Source organism: Labeo rohita, chromosome 19, assembly GCF_022985175.1.
Source record: "Labeo rohita strain BAU-BD-2019 chromosome 19, IGBB_LRoh.1.0, whole genome shotgun sequence".
Taxonomy (NCBI): Eukaryota; Metazoa; Chordata; class Actinopteri; order Cypriniformes; family Cyprinidae; genus Labeo; species Labeo rohita.
Window position 1 is genome coordinate 23,795,024 of NC_066887.1, and position 20,537 is coordinate 23,815,560.

Consider the following 20,537-nt stretch of genomic DNA (forward strand, 5'->3'; position numbering starts at 1 on the left):
CTTTTACTTTTTCCAAAAATAGAACTTTTTAAATTAAAAACAAAGAAGCAAGCCCTGCCCAGATTTAAAAAGTAATGCAAACGTAACATAACACATTACTTTCTAAAAAAGGTAACTAACGTGATTAGTTTCTTTTTCAGGGAGTAATACAATATTGTAATGCATTACTTTTAAGTGTAACTTTTCCAAACACTGCCTCACGCATTATGTAATCATGCACGTGTGATGTAGGCGGAGGTCCCGACCCAGTGTTTACAAAGCGAATGTGCAAAGAAAGTCATACACCCTGTACAAAAGATTAAAAGGAAAAATGATGTTGGACAATTTTGATATTGGAGGGGAAAATGAGATGGAGTTTTTCACCCTACCCTACCTTTTTAAACCAAAGTACACAGACAAAGAACTGACCTCGCATTACTTTTTCCAATATAATTATGCAATGCGCATTGCAAAACTAGTGCGAGACAAGCATTTGTGGTTAAAAAGTATAGAATTTTTTTTTTTTTTTTTTTTTTTGAAAATGACCAATTGTTTCATAGATATGACCCTTATTCCTCGGCTGGGATCATGTAGAGCCCTTTGAAGCTGCATTTCAGCACATTGATCCCCACTGAAGTCCAATATATGGAGAAAAATCCTGGAATGCTTTTCTCAAAAACCTCTTTCTTTTCAACTGAAGAAAGAAAGACATGAACATCTTGCATGACATAGCGGTGAGTAAATTATCAGGATTTTTTTTTTTCTGGAAGTGAACTAATCTTTTAAGAGACTAACTGTACAGTCAAATATAGCAGGTTATTCATGAGTTTCAGTCACTACATGAACATGACAAATTTAGAATTTTACTCTTTAGTGCCTCATCATATTTATAAATGCAACAAACTAACATGTCTGCATTAGTAGTACCATTAATGTTTATATAAATATAGTGATGTATATGCATTTTTCTTTTGTTTTCATGTTGTTATGTACATTGCTTTAGCTTTTTACATTTTTTTGTCAAGAAATATTTGCTGAAGTGTAAATATTTGTTTTATACTGTTATTTTTATTACTAGATAAATGTTATTATTTTATTACTCTTGTACCTGTGCATTCAGAAAACAACATTTGTTCACTGCAATGCAAATATGAGCATTTAACAATTGAAAACACACACACACACACACAGGATAATTTTGTATCGTATTTTGCAGTAATAAGGTGCAGCTTTTCTACAGTCACACCCAAATACCTGCCCAAATACCTCCTGTCAAGGAAACTTTCCAAAACAAAACAAAAAGAGTCACTCATGCCAACACAATTATTATGCTATGTGTGCTACTCTGGGTTTTATAGTGTGGAAAGCAATGAAACCATAGAAAGTTTCTGTTTGTCTTTTTCAGCTGTGCGATTTTAAAATATCTCAATAAAGGCATAACTGCTTATTTATTAAGTCTAATGTGGGTATGTAATCACTGTACAGTTTTACAGTTATTTCTGTTAAAGATAATTTGGTTTAATTCAAATAGCAGTTTCCCTGATACTAGTCTTACTCACGGTTTGTACTTACAGCCATTGCATCACATTTTCTTCTCATTGTTCTTGTCTTGACACAAGAATGTCCTGAATAGCAGGAAGTAAAGCGTATGAGAAAGAACATCTTTAATTATGTGATTCAGATTTGTAAGAGAAAACATTTTGCTAAATTATTCCAAATTCTTTAGGGGATGACATGCAATACAAATACTGTGAGATAATTATATTATGATTCTGCTACTGAGGAAACAACACCACCAAACTTTTTTTTTTCAGCATGACAATATGGTATAATTTACAGAGCCATGGCTGCAAACCAAACCTCATCTCCCAGCACCAGTGCATGACCAGTGATTCAATGGAAACAAATTACTATATCCGCAAAAGCTTCTAGAGGTATAAATGCTGTTATAGCATTAATGGGAGTATAAATTCCCTTTCTTTAGAAATGATATCTTCTTGCACATCTGGGTGTGGCGTTCATGCTTTCACATGCTTTAGCTCATTTCGAAGTAGCATTCAAGATATTATCAGTTTCAGAGAAAACTACACAATTCAGTTTATCTAGGGATAAAGACAAGGATGGGAGCTGTTTGGGGTGTGCCAATAATTGCTAATAGTTTGTTGTGAAAAAGTGGTATATGATTTTACATTGTGATTTGCAATGCAACCAAACCTGTTAGTTGCAGACTTTGACTTTGTTATGCAAACAAACACTGACAGTGAGAAGGGAGTTTTGGTAGCGTACGGGTAGAGGTATAGAGCTAAAAGACTTTAGACTTTAATATTTAAGCCAGAAATAATGACTATTGAATTACATCACTAAATAATCAAATGCACACCCAACATGGACATTATTAAATAATCAAAACACACACCCAGCGAGTAAACAATAAATAAGCCAAGCATGTAATTAATTTAGTTTTGATGACAAGATAATTGTCAGCGTTCATTTTTAATTTATTTTGACTCAGTCAGGTATGTTGGTTTCTTGATTCTTATATGCAAATATGGTGGGTTTTTTTTCCCCTTCAGATTTTTTTTTTCAAGCAACTGTCAATCATGGTGTGAAACACCTCCTCAGTGCTACCACATAAATCTCTCATTTCAAATCAGAAGGCTGCAAAAATTGGGTCATAAAATATACGGATGGAATATGAAAAATATATAGATTTATGCAATGCAACCCAAACATGCATACTCTTTCTAGCATTTTCTTCATTAATCTTGTGATTAAAGCCAGTGAGTGTGTGAATAGCTTGAGGGGGTTTCTAACACGTGGCCAGTCCAGAACAAAACCTGTCACATGGAATCACAAACACTCTCTCTCATACCCTGAAGCAAATGTCTCAAATTTAATGGATTTAAAACATTACATAAATGACATAAGAGCCATTCTACAGAATTGGTTCAAAGTCAGAGTTGGAATTGTATAATATCCAAGGTACACTGTATTTTCAGAAAGTTTTGGAATTTTTGTCCTCTCCCCAAATTTGTCACTACCGAAACACAGTAATACATAATTTTAAAGAAGTCCACTTCCAGAATAAAAATTTACATCTAATGTACTTACCCCCTTATCATCCAAAATGTTTGTATCTTTCTTTCTTCAGTCGTAAAGAAATTATGTTTTTTGAGGAAAACATTTCAGGATTTTTCTCCATGTAGTGGACTTCTATGGTGCCCCGAGTTAAAACTTCCAAAATGTAAGTTAGTTTAAATGCGGCTTCAAACAATCCCAAATGCAGTTGTAAACAATCCCAGCCGAGGAAGAAGGGTCTTATTTAGCGAAACGATTGGTTATTTTCATAAAAAAATAATACAATTTATATACTTTTTTTAATGCTAAACGCTCGTCTTATCCTGCTGTGCCTGAACTCTGTTTTCTTCCGGTTCATGACAGTTAGGGTATGTCGAAAAACTCCCATCTCATGTTCTTCCTCAACTTCAAAATCATCCTATATCGCTGTTTTACCTTTTTTTTGGTCTAGGGTTCCTAGGCTAAGATAATTTACAACCGCATTTGGGATCGTTTGAAGCCGCATTTAAACTGCATTTTGGATGTTCAAGCTCGGGGCACCATAGCAGTCCATTATACGGAAAAAATGCTGAAATGTTTTGAAATTTCTTTACGACTGAAGAAAGAAAGACATAAACATTTTGGATGACAAGGGAGTATCTGTAAATTTTTGTTCAGTCCAACGGACTGAAACATACAATGTTTTGGTAGTGACATGAAAAATGTGGGACACCTTTTTTTTTTTTTTTTTTACTTTACAAAGAAAATATAAAATGAATATATATTTTTTAAACTTCACTTTAAAAAAATCTTTTTTTTTTTTTTTAAAAAAAACAATGGAATAAAATGCAAAAATTCAAATTTAGGGGTTAGGGTTTGGGATAGCCACCTCCCAACTGAAAGTACCCACTAAATGATGATTTTATATATATTAAGCTTACTGATATTTTATTGTGGGTTTTAATAGATATAAAAGGATCTTAGTAAACATCTAAAATTTAAATACTTAACTGCTTTTTAAATGTGATTTTTGGTTGTGGGACAACAGTTTGCACCAACTTTGTAGAATGGTCCATATAGACTTATTTAAACCCTGTGTATGCAAGATATAACCAAATTTAATGCTACTTCATTTGGTTTAAATGAGTGTTGCCATTAATGCCATTCTCTGGCATATTTTTCCTGTTTCAGTAATACTTTTTTGTTTTTTCATAAGGATGTGAATAATTAGCAAACAGTTGACAAAAGGGTAAACTGACACTTTACAGCAGATATTTAATGTTTATTTACAACAGGATATTAACATTTCATCTCATGAATACCATACTTAGATCATGCATTCAATATCAGAACAGTTTCAAATATACCTTTTAAGTGCCAAAAAGCTTACTTTAAAAAAGGTTTTGCTGAGTATAACTGCTCATATTGCATCATTTTAATCATGTTAGTAGAACATAATAAGCATAAAATAGGAAAATAGAACTAAAATTGAAATATCATGATTTACAGTACAGTGAAAAAACATCATTGGATTGAAGAGACTGAAGCATATTTTCTTTGTGTGCCTTTGAAATTCAGTCCAAGATTATAATTGTATGACTACAGTTTTAGATATGGCATTATTTGTTAAATTACAGAGACCTTGTTTTTGTAAACATCTACATTCAGTTCAGAGATCAATGTTAAATTACTTGTAATGTTTGTCAGTAGGCCTACATCAATACACCAACACAAAAGTTATCATTAGGCTGTATTGCAACTGATATACAAAATGAACGTACTGTGATTTACACACCAGTGTTTCTAGTACTACACTAAAACACTTCCGATTTAGTGTTCAAATTGACCATTAAGGGTGAATATCAGTTGTCTGATTTCCTCTATAGATCTTTTTAGCGTTTTTAATTCTACTTAACCCAATAAATCTAACAATTTATAAGCAAAGCTGAAAATGGAGCATAAATAAAGGTAGTGGAACATGTCTGTTGGTTGAAAGATCACAATGACTGTGATTCTTTTGAAAAGAGCAATCCATTAAACTCTAAATACACAGGTGGAGCTCAAGTGGCAGTGAAAGGTAGGGAGCCGTTTAGTGATTTAAAACAAAGCAAATTATCATAACAAATGGGGACTTGAATTTAAAGAGGTAGTCTGGGCATATTCAAGATATAATCATATTCTGTAGCAGAAACCTACTGATAAAAATTTATGATACCAAGAGGCTTTCATTTGATAACTGCACAGGGCATGAGTTTTTGAATTGACATTATTGGACATATTAGTTAATATTTAAACTGACATTGTAAAAGAAGGGTGCGACCCAAATGATAACGGCTACTTTGATGCAACAACAAACAATGAAAATCATCAACATTGTTACATAGTATATAATCTGCAATGAGACATAATTATTGTGTTTAGGCTTTTACCCTAATGAGGGTGCACATTACATTTACAAGAAAATTTACGTAGACGTCACACAAGGTTAAGGCGCAAGTGAGATCCCCTTTGAATCAGACGAGGAACCAGAGACAAATTTAGATCGGGATGTGGGCCACTTTTGCCTTTCAATGAAGTTTCATTGTCATCTTTAAAGTAATTTGTGGCAAGGATCTAGTAGGACTGTAGGATTGGTGAATCAATTTTGCTTTATCTAGTAAGACTGCATAGTTCAAAGTTTGTTTTATAGTTTCCAGTAATGAGAAGAGAATGAATTTCTAAAGAACAGTGTCCATGGCAGTGCTGCCAAGATGTGTAACGTTTTGTTTATTGACATGCTCCCAATCATAAATGTTCAAATGGACTTTATTCCGCTCTGCAGATAGTAACAGCTCCTCTCTTTTTTAACCAGGCCGGCTTAAAACATTCAGTGTTAAAATACAACCAAATGTGTACAGATACCCAAAGGGATCTTTACATAAACACACAAAAAAATACAACAAATATCTTTTACATCTCATTTGAAGCATTACCATATCCTCTTCAAGAAATCTAAACATTCTTGAAACTTCAATAATATTCATGTGCCAGTTTACATGGTACATGGCAAAAACATAAGATAATACAAAAAGAGAGGCTATATGTATTTAACACTGCTAATAATTGAAAAACTGAATATGAAAAAATATGAAAATGATTCTGCTATGAATGTTGTGCAGAACGGTTTATGACAATTGTATGCTGTCATGTCAAAATGAAAAGTGAAAGAAAAAAAAAAAAACATCTGTATATTTAACTAAATATATAAAAATGAAATAAAATATTAAAGCTAGTCTTGTATAGCATTATTATTCCCATCATGAAAAAAGCCCATCATGCAGAGCAGGATAAATGTCCTTTTGTGTACATAAATTAAGCAACCAAAGAGGGCTGAGTTTGTGATATTGTGAATATTCTCTTTTCATCATAGCAACAGTTCCTGCCTGATGCTAAAGCTAAAAGGGCTTGCTTTAGCTCATCCATCTGAAGTCCACCATGTGCCCCTGAATCATAACGACGGCCATAGCTAGTGGGGCTGTAAGATGAGGAAAAACCCATGGAGAAACCTGAGCCTGTAGCATCGAAACTTCCCCTTCTAGAGCCTGATCTTGAGCCAGTTCTGGATCCAGACCTAGACCCTGAAGTTGATCCAGAGCCACTGATGCTGTATGGGCTGTAAAGGCCTTTGCTTGACTGAGAGGATGCCTCTAGCAACCTCAGGCCAGATCCTTCCTCGATCATGCTTCTGTCCATGGCGTCTTTGTATGAGATCTTGAGTTTTGTTTTGGGGCAGGTGAGGTATTTTGAATATCCACTGACATCTCTCAGTTTCTGGGCTGTGCGTGCATCTAGAGTGCCCTTCTTGACAGCATCATCCAGTGATACTCTTCCTGAAACATCCGGTTCAATTAAACCACCTGTTAGGTACTGGACCTCAAGGAACCGTTGGCCAGCTTCATAGTAGAGCCAACCCTTCTTTAAGGCTTGAGCGGCGGACATTTTGGTTTTGGTTCTTGGATCTTCAAATCCTTGAAAAGCTTTCTGAGCTAGGTTGATACGATCAACCATGATCTTGTCCACCAGCCCTTTGTTCATTGCATCAGCAACAGAGAATTTCTCTCCAGTGTTTGGGTCAATAATTCCTCCCGTGCATGCTTGTGCTTCTAGTAGTCTTTGACCAGTGATGTTGTCAACTAGATTCCGATGCATAGCCTCTGTAACTGACACCTTTTCCAGAGTATCTGTATCTAAGATTCCAGCTACTGGTCCAGTTTCCTCGGTTGGATCAGTCCAGGTTGTAGCCGGCGTCTTTATGGAAGGAATTGGACTCATGGGATAGGATGAGCTGGATCCAAAGGAAGATGATCGAGATCTGAACCCACTCATATTACCAGAGAGCATGTCTGCAAATTCGGTGATGGAAAGGGTACCGGCACGGTATTGGTCCAAAGAAGACTGGTCTATGAGGCCTTTGGAGATTGCATCATCAATGTCATATTGCCGTCCAGACCTTCTGTCAATGATCATAGACTTGACAACGCCATCTGATGATGAGGTGGTAATTTCTTCCCATTCACACTCTTGCTCTGCAAGCTCAATGTATGTTTGATGGTCAATGAGTCCTTTGCGGTAGGCCTCATACACAGACATTTCTTTTCCTGTTTCTGGATCTACGATGACAACCCTGCGTTTGCGTACTGAGGACTTAGAGGATGTCTTTCTTTCCCGTTTCTTTTCCTTCAGCAGTAAAAGAGAAAGTCCAGTTTCAGGGTCTGTTATGCAGCGCTCCATGAGCTGGAGATAGGTCAAATTCTCCTCTGTGTTTGGATCAAAGAACCCCTTGGTGTCATCAGAGGGATCAGTGAGAATACCATTCATCTCTTCATCAAAGAGACCCCGTTTGTAGGCCATTTCAACAGGCAGTCGATGACTCTCTTCAGGATCAATGATTCCACCAGTGGCTATTTGAGCCTCAAGCAGACGGATGCCATGGTCTTTCAGAATAAGACCTTTCTTCATAGCCTGGAACAGGGAGATCACCTTGCCAGAGTAAGGATCTTTGTAGCCGGTCACAGCTCGTTCAGCAGAGAGGAGCTTATCTTTAAATTCTGGTCCCACGACTCCCATTTTTACAGCTTCACTGACATTCATTTTGAGATTTTTGATTGGATCAATCACATACCCAGTAGCTGCCTGAGCCTCCAGAAGTTCAAAGGCAGTGCCTGGTCTGATCATGTTTTTCTTCATGGCTTGGTAGACTGAAAGTCGATCTTTGGAAGCCTCTACATACACACCTGCAATAGAGCTGATGCCTTCAAGATATTTCTTCAGGTCTTTACTGAGGTCCTCCACAGAAATTGTACCTTCCATGAGTGCCGTGTAGGTTTTCTGATCAATAATTTGAGAGCGCAACAACTCATCTGGGGTGATCTGCTTTCTAAGACCCTTAAACAGAAGTCTCTTGTCTGCAAGAGACAACAATCGTAAGCCACTCTCTTTATCAACTTTGCATCTTTTAAGAAGCAGTGCATAAGGCAGCTTTTCATCTGTTGTAGGATCTGTAAAATGTTTGACATCTCCGCTTGGATCAGATATCCTGTCACTGGTTTCTTTGTTTATGTAACCACGTTGCATGGCGACATCATTTGGGAGGCGGAAGTAGTACTCTGGATCCATGAGGCCACCTGTTGCTGCCTGGGCCTCTAAAAGCTTCAAGGCATAATCCTCAGGAACGAGGTCCTTTTTCATGGCTTGGAATAAAGAAATGACTTTACCGCTGTAGGGATCCTTGTAACCTGTGACTGCTCTTTCAGCAGACAAGAGTTTGTCATGGATCTCTGGGCCAACAAGACCCTTCCGGACGGCCTCATCGACTGTCAACAATTCATCTTTCACAGGGTCAGTGATGAATCCTGTTGCTGCTTGTGCCTCCAACAGATCTATGCCAATGTCAGGTTTTATGAGACCTCTCTTCATGGCTTGGTAGATGCTAACCTTGGCATAGTTATCTGAGAGTATTCCAGCAATGCTGCCTGTTCCAAACAGATACTGCTTCACACTTGGCATCTCCATAACCTCACGGATCGCTTTTCTTGCCTTGTTTGAGCAGGTTGTACATTTCGAGGTCTATAATGCGAGCTCTGTAAAGTTCATCAATAGTAACCCGGCGTCTGATGACATCGCACGACATACTCTGCTCAGTCTTGATGATCTCTCTTTGTTCAATAATTTCAATTATAATGATGACCATTCTCTCTTTTGTGATCTTGCCTGAGCGGTACTGTTCAAGAAGCCTTTGTTTTTCCTCTTCTGGAAGCAAATCTGATTTCATGACCTCCCATAATGTCACTTGTTTGCCTGCAAAGCTCTCATGTGGTATGTCAATTTGAGTGTTAGCCAAGTCCATTTGTGTTTGCTCCTCAGTGTAAACATAGGATTTCTCAGCTTTCTCTGGAGCCTGGGCTTTAGAAAGTGGCAAGAGGACAAGTCCAAACTCTGGGTCAGTCATGCACCTCTCTTTCAACTGTTTGTAGGTGACATTGTCGTCTTTGTTGGGGTCGGTGAAGCCTTTGATGTCATCTGTGGGGTCTTTAAAAGATTTGGCTAATTGTTTGCTGAAGTAGCCACGCTGAATGGCTATATCACTGGGAAGCCGATGGCTATTTACTGGATCAATTATTCCTCCAGTAGCCTCCTGAGCCTCTAGAAGAGGTATGGCATGTTCTCTTAGAACAAGCTGTTTTTGCATTGCTTGAAGAAGAGAGATCTTATTACCTGTGTATGGATCTTTGTAACCAGTAACAGCTTTCTCTGCGGATAACAGTTTTTCATGAAGCTCTGGACCGACAATGCCAGCCTTAACAGCATCATCAACTGTAAATTTCTCATTCCTGATGGGATCAACTATGTAGCCAGTAGCTGCTTGGGCTTCTAGCAGGGATAGACCTGTGTTTGGTGTCAGTAGTTTCTGCTTCATTGCTTGGTAAATGCTTAGTTTTTCCTTGGTATTTTCTAAAAATACTCCACCAACACAATCAGAACCTTGCAAGTAGTGTTTGATGGAGTCACTGACTTCTGCAGGTTTCTTTTTACCTTGTTGGATTTTATCATAGGTGTCTTTGTCAATGATTTTAGATTCAAGCAAGGCACTAGCTGGCACAGGACCTCTGAAACCCTCAAAGATGTCTTGTCTCTTCTTTTCTCTTTCATCCACAGTAGTGATCACAATCTTGATCAGTTTTTCAATAGTGATTTTTCCTGTTCTATACTGCCGAATAAATTCAATCCTTTGTTCTTCTGTGAAATATTCAGAGTTGATAATCTCCCAAATGGTGATTACTCTTCCTTTAAAAAGTCCACTGTGCAACTCAACTGTAGCATGGCTCAAAGCCTCTTTTGTTTGTGCGTCAGAAACTGGTTCCACTTCTTTTGACTTGATTGCCTTTTCTGATAGTGGCAACAATGGAAGACCAGTCTGCTTATCAGTGGTGCATCTTTTCAGCAGTTCAGCATAGGTAACATTTTCTTGTGTGTTGGGTTCAATAAATACTCTACTGGAGTCTGATGGGCTGCTTAGGTTTTGGTTCATCTCCTCATTTAGGTAACCACGTTTATATGCAACTTCTGGAGTGATGCGGTAACTTTTCTCAGGGTCAATAATTCCTCCAGTTGCAAGTTGAGCTTCCAGCAGACGGACACCTTGGTCTTTCTTAATGAGATCTTTTTGCATTGCCTCAAACAAGGATACAGTTTTTCCTGTGTATGGATCTTTGTAACCGCAAATGGCTCTTTCTGCAGACAACAGTTTCTCATGTAGCTCTGGACCAACGACACCACTTTTTACTGCTTCATCAACTGTGAGCTTTTGGTTTTTCACTGGATCAATTATAAAGCCTGTTCCGGCTTGGGCCTCCAGAAGGTTTAGTGCAGGCTCTGTTCCAAGTAAGTCCTTCTTCATGGCTTCGTAGAAAGACATCTTTTCAGAAGTTGACTCAATCTGCACTCCAGCAATACTGTGTGTCCCCTTTAGGGCTTTCTTGACAGGTTCAAGCTCAGACACCTCTTTAAGTGTAGCTTTTCCATTGTGCAATTTGTTGAATAAATCTTTGTTGATAACCTTTGCTTCCAGAAGTTCAGAAGCCGGCACTGAGGATCTCAAACCATCAAATGCAGGTTCCTTCTTGTTCTGCTTGTCCTCCACAACAGTTATCACAATTCTAATAATTTTTTCAACTGTAATTTTGCCTGTCTTGTATTGACAGATAAGATCCTTTCTCTGATCTTCTGTGAAGTACTCAGAGTTTATGACCTCCCAGATGGTGACAGTCTTTCCTTGGAATTTTCCAAATGGAACTGTTAAGTTAGCCTTACTAAACACATCTTTAGTTTCCTCATCGGTATATGTTCTTTCAATTTGGGCTGCTTGTTCTGTGATTGGTAGTAAGGGAATGCCTGTCTCAGGATCTGGTTTGCATTTTGCCAGCAACTCACTGTAAGTGAGGCTATCCTGAGTGTTGGGGTCAATGAATGCTTTTTTATCTGCAGGAGGGCTGGAAAGAATTTTGCTTAGGTCTTCATCAAGCTGACCTTGTGTGCATGCCATTTGAACAGGTACACGGTGGCTATTGACAGGATCAATTATCCCACCAGTTGCATATTGAGAATCAAGAAGTTTAGTGGCCTGGTCCTCTGCGATTAAACCTTTTTTCATTGCTTCAAAGAGTGAGATTGTATCTCCAGTGAATGGATCTTTGAATCCTGTGGCAGCCCGTTCAGCAGATAACAACTTGGTGTGCAGCTCAGGTCCAATCAAGGTATCCTTCACAGCTTCGCTGACAGAGAGTCTTCTGTTTTTAATGGGGTCGATAATGTAACCAGATGCAGCTTGGGCTTCGAGAAGCATCATAGCTGTGCTTTGTGGAATCTTCTTGTCCTTCAAAGCTTGATAGATACTCATTTTCTGGTTGGGTTCAACTATTACACCGCCAATGCAGTCTTTACCTTTTAGGGACATCTTCACCTTGTCATTCTTAGAAAGCTCTTGCACAGTTGCTTTGCCTTTCTTAAGCTTGTCGAATTCTTTTTTGCTGAGCACACCAATCTCATGAAGTCTGCTTGCAGGCACCTTCTCTCTGATTCCATCAAATGCCAGGGGTACTTCTTTTTTCACAGCATCCACATCTGAGCCGTTTAGGACCTTCTTTGTTGTTTCTACCATGGTCATTTGAACCAATTCTTCTTCAGGGACACTGTCAGTTTGGATTTCAATCTCCTTGGTGTGGGATGGCTTCTGTGAACTCTGAAGCTGCTGGAGTTTTTCTCGTAAGTTCTTGTTTTCATCTGCCAGAAGTTTCTCTTGTTCAAGTCTTTTCTTTTCAAGTTCTTGCATTTCTTTTTGCTTGGAACGCATCTCTTCCTCAGCATCCTTTTGCTTTTTGATAGCAGAATCCATGGCAGACTGCAGTTTCTTTTTCTCCTCATCCATTTGCTTCTTCTGACGCTCCTGCTCATCTTTGAGTGCTTCAGCCTTCTTCACTTCATCTTCAAATTGCTTCTCCAGCTTCTTTTTCTCTGCCTCAATAGCTTTTTCTTTCTTCAGCAGTGTCTCTTTTTCTGCCAAGAAAGTTTGCTGGAGGATAGTCTTTTCCTGCTGTAACTGTTCTTGTTGTACATTGGCCATCTGTGATGAAAAGGTATAAAACAATAGTTATTTCAATGCATAACAGTGTACAAGGAAAAATATAGCTGCACAAATCAAATCCAAAATTACATAGTATATAGGTAATTTTACATTTTTATACGCAGTTATATATTTTCTTATATAATTACACCATAACTTGCACCTGTCAGTGTACATTTTAATTAATCTCTCTTGTATGCTGTGGTGTCATATTTATATAGTGTGTTGTGTTCGTGTGTCCTGTGTTTACAGTGATTTCCATTGAAAAGACAATTAGGTAAACACATATTAAAGATATAGTTTACCTACATTAAAAATCTCATTATTTACTCACACCCATTTGTCACAATCCTAACTTCATTGCTTCTGTAGAATACAAAAATATTTTGTAGAATGTTTCAGTTGTTTTTGTCCATATAGTTACAGTAAATGGGTTGCAAAATAAAATTGGACCCCATTGACTTTCATTGTATGGGAAAACACTAATACATTCTTCTAAATGTCTATGAGTTCCACAGAAGAAAGTCATATAGGTTTGGAATGTAAGAAAATTATGATTTTTTTTTTATCTTAGGTGAACTATACCTTTACAATGTATTTACGTAATTGTATTTTCAATGGAAATCACTGTAACCACAGAAACCAAATGAATACAGTAGACTATATAAATGACTTCACTGCATACTGCAATAGAGGTTAATTAAAAGGTACACTAATATCTAACATAATTTAAAATACAGCTAAAATACATTTAGTTCATTGAATAAATAAGTAAATTATAAACATTTTAGTAAAATTACAACACATTATAACGTCCAAGATACAGATATTAAATATTAATAAAACATAAATGGTGAAAAAAATAATAAATATGGGCTGCACAACATACTGTAACAGTATATTAAAAAAAATGCATTTATACTATTCAGTAATTATTTATACTGTATCATGGACATTGTAATGTAAAAAGGGATCAGAACATCTTTGTTCATAACAATTGCCCGCTTTGTTATTACTGTGACAGGCAACATGCAATTTCCATGAACAAAGGTTCAGATGTTGCAGAAACTGTTAATTGTTAATCAAGGGGTTTAAGGATAATATGTAAAACACTAGGCCACTACTACAACATATAACACAATACCTCTTTTGATTGTTTTTGCAAGTCAGCGGCCTCTTTTTTCAGTTTTTCCTTTTCTTTCTCAAGCTCTGCAATTGCTTTGTGCAGATCATCAGCCTCTTTTTTGCTCTGCAGCCTCTGTACTTCTAATTTCTCAACAACAGTATGTTTTTCTGAAGTCTGTTTTTCTGTCTCTTGCAGGCGGGTTTTGATTTCATCTGCTTGTTTCTTGAATTTTTTGGCTTCCTCCTCTGCTTTTGACTGGGCATCACTCAGCTGTGCCACCTTGATCTTCAGTTTCTCAGCCTCTGCGGTAATCTCTAATTGCAGCTTGCGTTCAGCCTCTAAGGATTTCTGGAAACCTTCGGTCTCCTGCTCCAGACGCTGCTGCATCTCCTTTTTGGCCTCCATCAGCTTTTGAGCCTCAACCTGTGCCTGATCTTTCTGTTTCTGGAGCTTTTCAGCTTCGGCCTTTAGTTTTTTTGCCTCCTGAATGGCCTGCTTTTTCTCTTCCAGCATCTTATCAGCAAGTTCCCTCTGTTTGGCGAGATCAGACTCTGCAATTTGTCGTAATCTTGCAGCTTCCTGAGCCTCAATGTTGAGCCGTGCTGCCTCCTCCGCCAACTTTTTCATGTTCTCAGCCTCTTCCTCAAGAAGTTTCTTTGTGTTGTCCTTATCTTTCTTCATAAGCTCTTGGTTCTCCTTTTCAATTTTAAGTTTCAGTTTTAGTAAGTCCTCCATCTGAATCTTGACTTTAGACAGCTCGTCCTCTACTTGAGCCTTCTGCTTCATAGAATCACTGACCTCTTGTTTAAGTCGCTTCAGTTCATCATCAAGGATTGATTTCTGTTTGTCTGTCTCATCAAGTTGCACTTTAACCTTCACTAACTCCTCCTCAACAGAAGACTTCTGCTTCAGGGTCTTTTCTGCAAGCTGTTTGTACTTGGCCATTTCAGCATCAGCCTCTTGTTTTTGTTTCAAAGCAGCAGCTTCTGCCTCAGCCCGTTTTGAAGCTTCCTTTTCAGCTTCCTTCCTCAGTTTTTCAGCATCTTCCTGGGCCTTTGCCTGCTTGGCAGCTTCAGCCTCAGCCTCCTGCTTTTGACGCTCTGCTTCCTCTGCTTTCTTCTGCAGCAAGGCAGCCTCTTTTATAGCCTTGCTTTTAGCCTTTTCCGCATCTTTCGCCAGTTTCTTTGCTTTTTCGAACTCTTCCTTGAGTTTATCCTGAGCCATGCTGTCTTTATTTTGCTGGAGAAGAACATCTTGGGCTTTCTGTTCAGCAGCAGAGCACTTTTGTGCAGCCTCTTTGACCAAAACGACCTGTTTCTCAGCTTCTTTCTCCGCAAGCTCCTTCTGCATTTTGGCATCTTCCGCTATCTTTATAAGACGCTCAACCTCCGCCTGAGCAGCTTTGTGTTGCCTTGCTGCCTCTTCTTCTGCAGCTTGGATTTCTTTTACCTTGGCCTCTGCCTGTTTCCGTTTTTTCTCCTCTTCCAAAGCAAGCTTTCTAAATTTCTCTGCCTCTTCCTCTGCCTTCGCTTTGCTCTTTTGTGTCTCATCTGCAATACCCTTCAGTTTGGTAAGCTCAAGTTCAAGGTCCTGTTTACCAGTTGAAGCCTTTTCGAAATTGAGTTTGAGTATGTGGATCTCCTCCTCCACCACTTTCCTCTGCTTCAAGGTTTCTTCTACGATTTTCTTCTGCCTGTCGAGCTCAGTGTCTGAAGACTTCTTCAGCTGATCAATCTTTTCTTCAATCTCTTGCTTATGCTGTGCCGCTTGATCTTCAAGAACTTTCCTCTGGTAGGCCTCATCTTCGGCTTTTCTCTTTAGACGGTCATTTTCAGCCTCCTTCTCTTTCAAAGCGATCTCAGCCTCGGTTTTTAGACGGGTCGCTTCATTGATAGCTGCTAACTTTTCTTTGAGGATCTTCTCAGCCTCTGTTCTCTGGCGAGCAGCTTCTTCTTCTGCCATCTGCCTCTGCTGCTTTGCTTCTTCTGCAACTGACCTCAGTTTAGTTGCCTCCTCAGCCAGTTCCCTCATCTTGGCGGCCTCGGATTCAAGTAGTTGTTTGCTCTTTTCAGTGGTTGACATAGACTCTTTCTCAGCTTTGAATTTCATCTGCAACAGAACTTCCATCTCCTTCCTAACTCTGACCAGTTCTTCCTCCAGCTCTTTCTTTTGTTTAACAGCAGCATTAACATCATTTTTGAGACGCTGGAGCTCATCATCCAAGACAGTCCTCTGTTGTTCAGCATGCTCAAAATCTGCTCTCAACCGAATAAGCTCTTGCTCTGCTGAAAGCTTCTGTTTAGCAGTTTCTTCAGCCATCTTCCTTTGATTCTCCAGTTCCTTTTCAGCAGTCTCTTTCTGTTTATGGGCGGCCTCCTCAGCTTTTGCTCTCTTCTTTGCCTCCCTTTTGGCCTCCTCCTTCTGTTTCTCTGCCTCCTCCTGAGCTGCAGTTTTCTTATTGGCCTCTTCTTCTGCCTGGAGCCGAAGCCGGAGAGCTTCATTAGCCTTCTGTCTCCATGTCTCTAGCTCTTTCTCTGCCTGCTTTCTCGCCTTATTTGCTTCGGCTTGCTGCTTTTTGAGATGTTCAGCCTCTTCCTGCAGTTGAATGACCATTACCTGCTCATGTTTGAGTGACTCTTCCAGTTTTGCCGTTACTAACAATTGTTTACTCTCAAGCTGGGTGGCTGCAGTCTTCTTAGCCACCTCCTCTACCACTTGAATCTGTCGCTGCTTTTCCAGCTCTGCTTGCTTCAGGTGCCTTTCAGCTTCCTCAGCTTGAAGCTTGAACTTCTCGAGATCCTCAAGGGCCTTCTTCTTCTCTTTGGCAGCCTCCTTTTCTGCCTCTGATTTCAGTTTGAGCTCCTCTTCTGCCTTGCGCTTCTTCTGAGTCTCTTCAGCAACTTGTTTCCGAAGCTTCTCGGCCTCATCCTGCGCTGCCTTTCGAACTTTGTCAGCATCTGCTGCTTTATCCCTGAGCTGCTGAAGCTCTGTTTCAGCAGTGTTTTTTTGTTTCATTGTTGTCTCCAGCTGAATACGGATTATACGGATTTCTTCTTCAATTCTTGTGCGGCTTTGGAGGGCTTCCTCTACCTGTTGAGACTTAGACTTAATTTCCTGCTCCGAAATGCTTTTGAGCTCCTGAAGCTCTCGCTGGATATTGTGCTTCTGCTTCTCAGCATCGACAGCGACATCCTGTCGTTTGCTGACTTCATCTTTCATCTTTGTCTTCAGCTCATTTGCCTCCTGTTCTGCTTTAACAATAGCTTTTGCGTGAGATTCAGCTAACTGCGTTTGTTTGTCTAGTTCGGCCTGCATCTCGGCCAGCTTTTCCTCTCTTCCTCCTTTAGTTTTTCCGCGGCTTTCTGTATTAGTGGAGGTAAATAGTCAGGGAAATAGAGACAAAGGTAAGCATTTAGGAGTTAGATATTACAGACACATGTAAGTACATGGGAATGGACAAAGTTACAGGTAGTTAGGCTAAATAGTTATACTAAATAAAAAACAACATAAGATTTATGAAGGATAATATAAAGTCACAATGTATGGTACACAAAATGAGACACAATCACTTGACAAAACACTACAGCTGGAATACTGAATGGCATCATGCTAATGAGGTGTTATTACTAAATATGGCTTTCAACTACATAAAAACTTGGTGCTGTTTACATATTTAAAATCCTATCTTGTAATTTTGAACACTGAGTAGTTTTATTTTATTTTTAAAAGTTTCATATAAAACGTTTACAGAAGGTGAATTCTTAAATCAAAGATTCCAAATATGGAAATGTTTTTTTTTTTTTTTTTTTTTTATTGTAGAGGGTCACTAAAGAAAAAAAATGTAAAAAGTATATGTAAGGTATTATGCATGCAACAAAATAGCTTAGTGATGCAGCAAAGAAAGAATGATACCATAAGGAGGAAAAAAGAAGAAAAATAGGTCTGATGAATGTGCAACAGTGTAGAATTTGACAAATCCAATAATATATATTAATGCATATATTATTTCATATTTCATTTAACGTATTTCTAAATAATGCAGATGTAATTAACAGGGGGACTGGAAGAGGATGAGCATGCATTTTGTGGACAATTTACCTCTTTAGTGCCCAAACATGACAAACATTCATCATGATAAAGCACTGGCAAGCAGTTTCAAGAAGCAAACAAGAAAATAAAGGTTAGAAAGGAAAATGGAAACCAAAATAGTGCAGAAAACAACTACAGAGGAAGGGGTGACAGTCAGGCTGAAGCATACTATAGAGGAAAAAATCAACAATCAGAGCACAAAGGAATGATGGGTAAGAATGCTGCTTTTAATTTACAAAAGCAACAGACAGAATCCAACCAGGAAATTAAACTAGAGAACAAATGTGGCATCCCTGGTACATCTTGCACCATGCATTAACTTTTATTTTCTGGATGATTTAAGTTTGCTTCAGGCTGAAGGATACCTATACTATCTGAGAGCTCACTATAATGAAAGAAATATTAAAACACCTCCATAGTAGTAAACAGACAATGAGAGACATACATTGTGAAAGAAATGGGATGTGCTGCACCACTAGCGTTAACATTACTGAAGACTTAGGTGAGCACCTCAATCTGTTACTATTTTTATTTTCAGAAATTTTACCTCTAGCACATGGCCAACAATTGCAAATTTCAGTAGTGTGTCACTCTTTAATAACTGTGTCTCGTATGATAAATCCATATTTCATATATCCATACATTCATAAATTGAACTACACAGGGTTAAGTTAGTAAGTTAAAGTTAGTACTAAACAGATTTTGGGTTTTGACACTTACCTCCTCATCCTCTAGACGGCGCTGTGTCTCAATAATAAATTTAATATACTGACTCGAAAGAGTCATCAGCTCACTGTAGCGTGTTCTCAGAGTCACATACTGAAAAATGTTTTTAAAGTTACTCGGCATGTCGAATATCAAATACAATCAAGAAATAAAACTCCAAATATAACACTCTCAGTTACATAGAGAGTATGTAAATTAATGCATTTAACAGAATGAGATTCAAAAGCAAATGGATGTCAGATATTATAGGTACCTCTTGGATAATGTCATCAGATACAGACTCCATTTTGGTCTTCTTCAAAGGGGAAGCAATGGGCTCCACCAGAGCTTTATATGTCACCAGCTGGAGCTCATAGTCCTGGATGAGAACATTCAGTCAGACTGCTACTCATAAGTCATAAATCACAAAACATGCATGCAGAAACATTCACACACACCTTTATGGCATCAATGTATGCTTTAGCATACTTCTGGCACTCATCCACCTTGTCCTTGTTCTTCTCAATCTCCTCAAGAAGTTTCTGTACAGTGCATGGACATGATGTAAATAGCAAGATCAACTACACTCCTGCATGCCATGTACATAGACAGATAGATAGATACCTTCTCCTGGTTCATCTGCTCTTGAAGTGCTTTGCTGCTACCTATAGGCACAGCATGAAGCTTGTCCTGCCTTTGCTTAGCATCTGCTATCCAGCGGATGAGCCAGTCATAGCTCACTCTGTAGGCCTGCATCTGCCTGCTTAGAAGGTCAAGTTCTCTCTGCCTTAGCTCAATCTGAGCGAACACAGCCTGCCAGCGGTCCTTCAGGTTGCCCACCAGCTGCCTGTAGTGCTCCAGGTCTATGTCCCGTTCAGTGTGCAGCTGAGACATCCGGTCGTTCACCGTCGTGGCCCTCTGGAGCTCCTCTTCCAGGCGGTCAAACGTGGGTTGCTTGCCCTCTGCTTCTGAGTGTAGTTTCTAGAGTCAAGAACGAAGGTGAGAACACAAACATGTATCATTCCATCTATATTAGTAACCATAAACAATTATTTCATGCATGAATGTGTTTTTGTGTTATAGAAAATGCACCTGGAGCTGTGCTTGGTTAGCCTCAACGTCTTTCTCGTTAACAGGAACTTTGTTTACATCACGCAGTTGGTTCTCATACTTATTGAGAATGTCTTCAGCTCCTTGTGTGCTGCGGATTACCATGTCAATGGTCTTCAGCCTTTATGGACAAAAGAAATAAGATCAGGTTTATTTAATATGGAAAAATGTAAAAGTCAACTTACTGACCAACAACATTTGATTGGAAGTGTACTGTGTGTGTATATATATATAAAATGGACAACGTAAGACTTGACAGGGTAAGCTAAGTCTTACTTGTCAAGATACACAGAGGAAAGACTGTAGACGTGCTCCATCTTTTTCTGGGTGATGTCTATTTCTGAGCGCAGGACAGGGGCTGAACTGGACTGCTGAGATGTGGCCAGCACTTCTTCACTCTTCTCCACCATCTTATCCAGGTCTTTCTTTATACCCTCCAACTCAGTTTGGACTTTCTGTAGGACGAAACAAGAATACACAAGTATTAAGGCATGAAATAATATATGTGATCCTGGACCACAAAACCTTAAGCAGCATGGGTATATTTGTAGCAATAGCTAAAAATACATTGTATGGGTCAAAATTATTATTTTCTTTTATGCCAAAAATCATTAGGATATTAAGTAAAGATCATGTTTCATGAAGATATTTTGGAATTTAATTAGTAATATGCATTGCTAAGAACTTCATTTGGATAGCTTTAAAGGCGATTTTCTCAATATTTAGATTTTTTTACACACTTAGATTCCAGATTTTCAAATTGTTGTATCTTGACCAAATATTGTCTGATGTATAAATCTCAATTTCAAAAAA

The 20,537-nt window shown here is 38.6% G+C and overlaps 1 protein-coding gene across 1 annotated transcript in view; it reads right to left on the bottom strand.

Annotated features, from left to right (window-relative positions):
- Window positions 1-6,243: 6,243 nt before the first annotated feature.
- Window positions 6,244-20,537, bottom strand: part of pleca (plectin a) — a 117,077-nt gene continuing 102,783 nt past the window's right edge. The window contains 10 exon segments of the mRNA XM_051137190.1: window positions 6,244-9,099; window positions 9,101-12,694; window positions 13,839-17,149; window positions 17,152-17,182; window positions 18,630-18,728; window positions 18,889-18,993; window positions 19,073-19,156; window positions 19,239-19,595; window positions 19,707-19,845; window positions 20,001-20,179. Of these exon segments, the coding sequence (XP_050993147.1) occupies window positions 6,388-9,099; window positions 9,101-12,694; window positions 13,839-17,149; window positions 17,152-17,182; window positions 18,630-18,728; window positions 18,889-18,993; window positions 19,073-19,156; window positions 19,239-19,595; window positions 19,707-19,845; window positions 20,001-20,179 (10,611 nt within the window). The 3' untranslated portion in view covers window positions 6,244-6,387.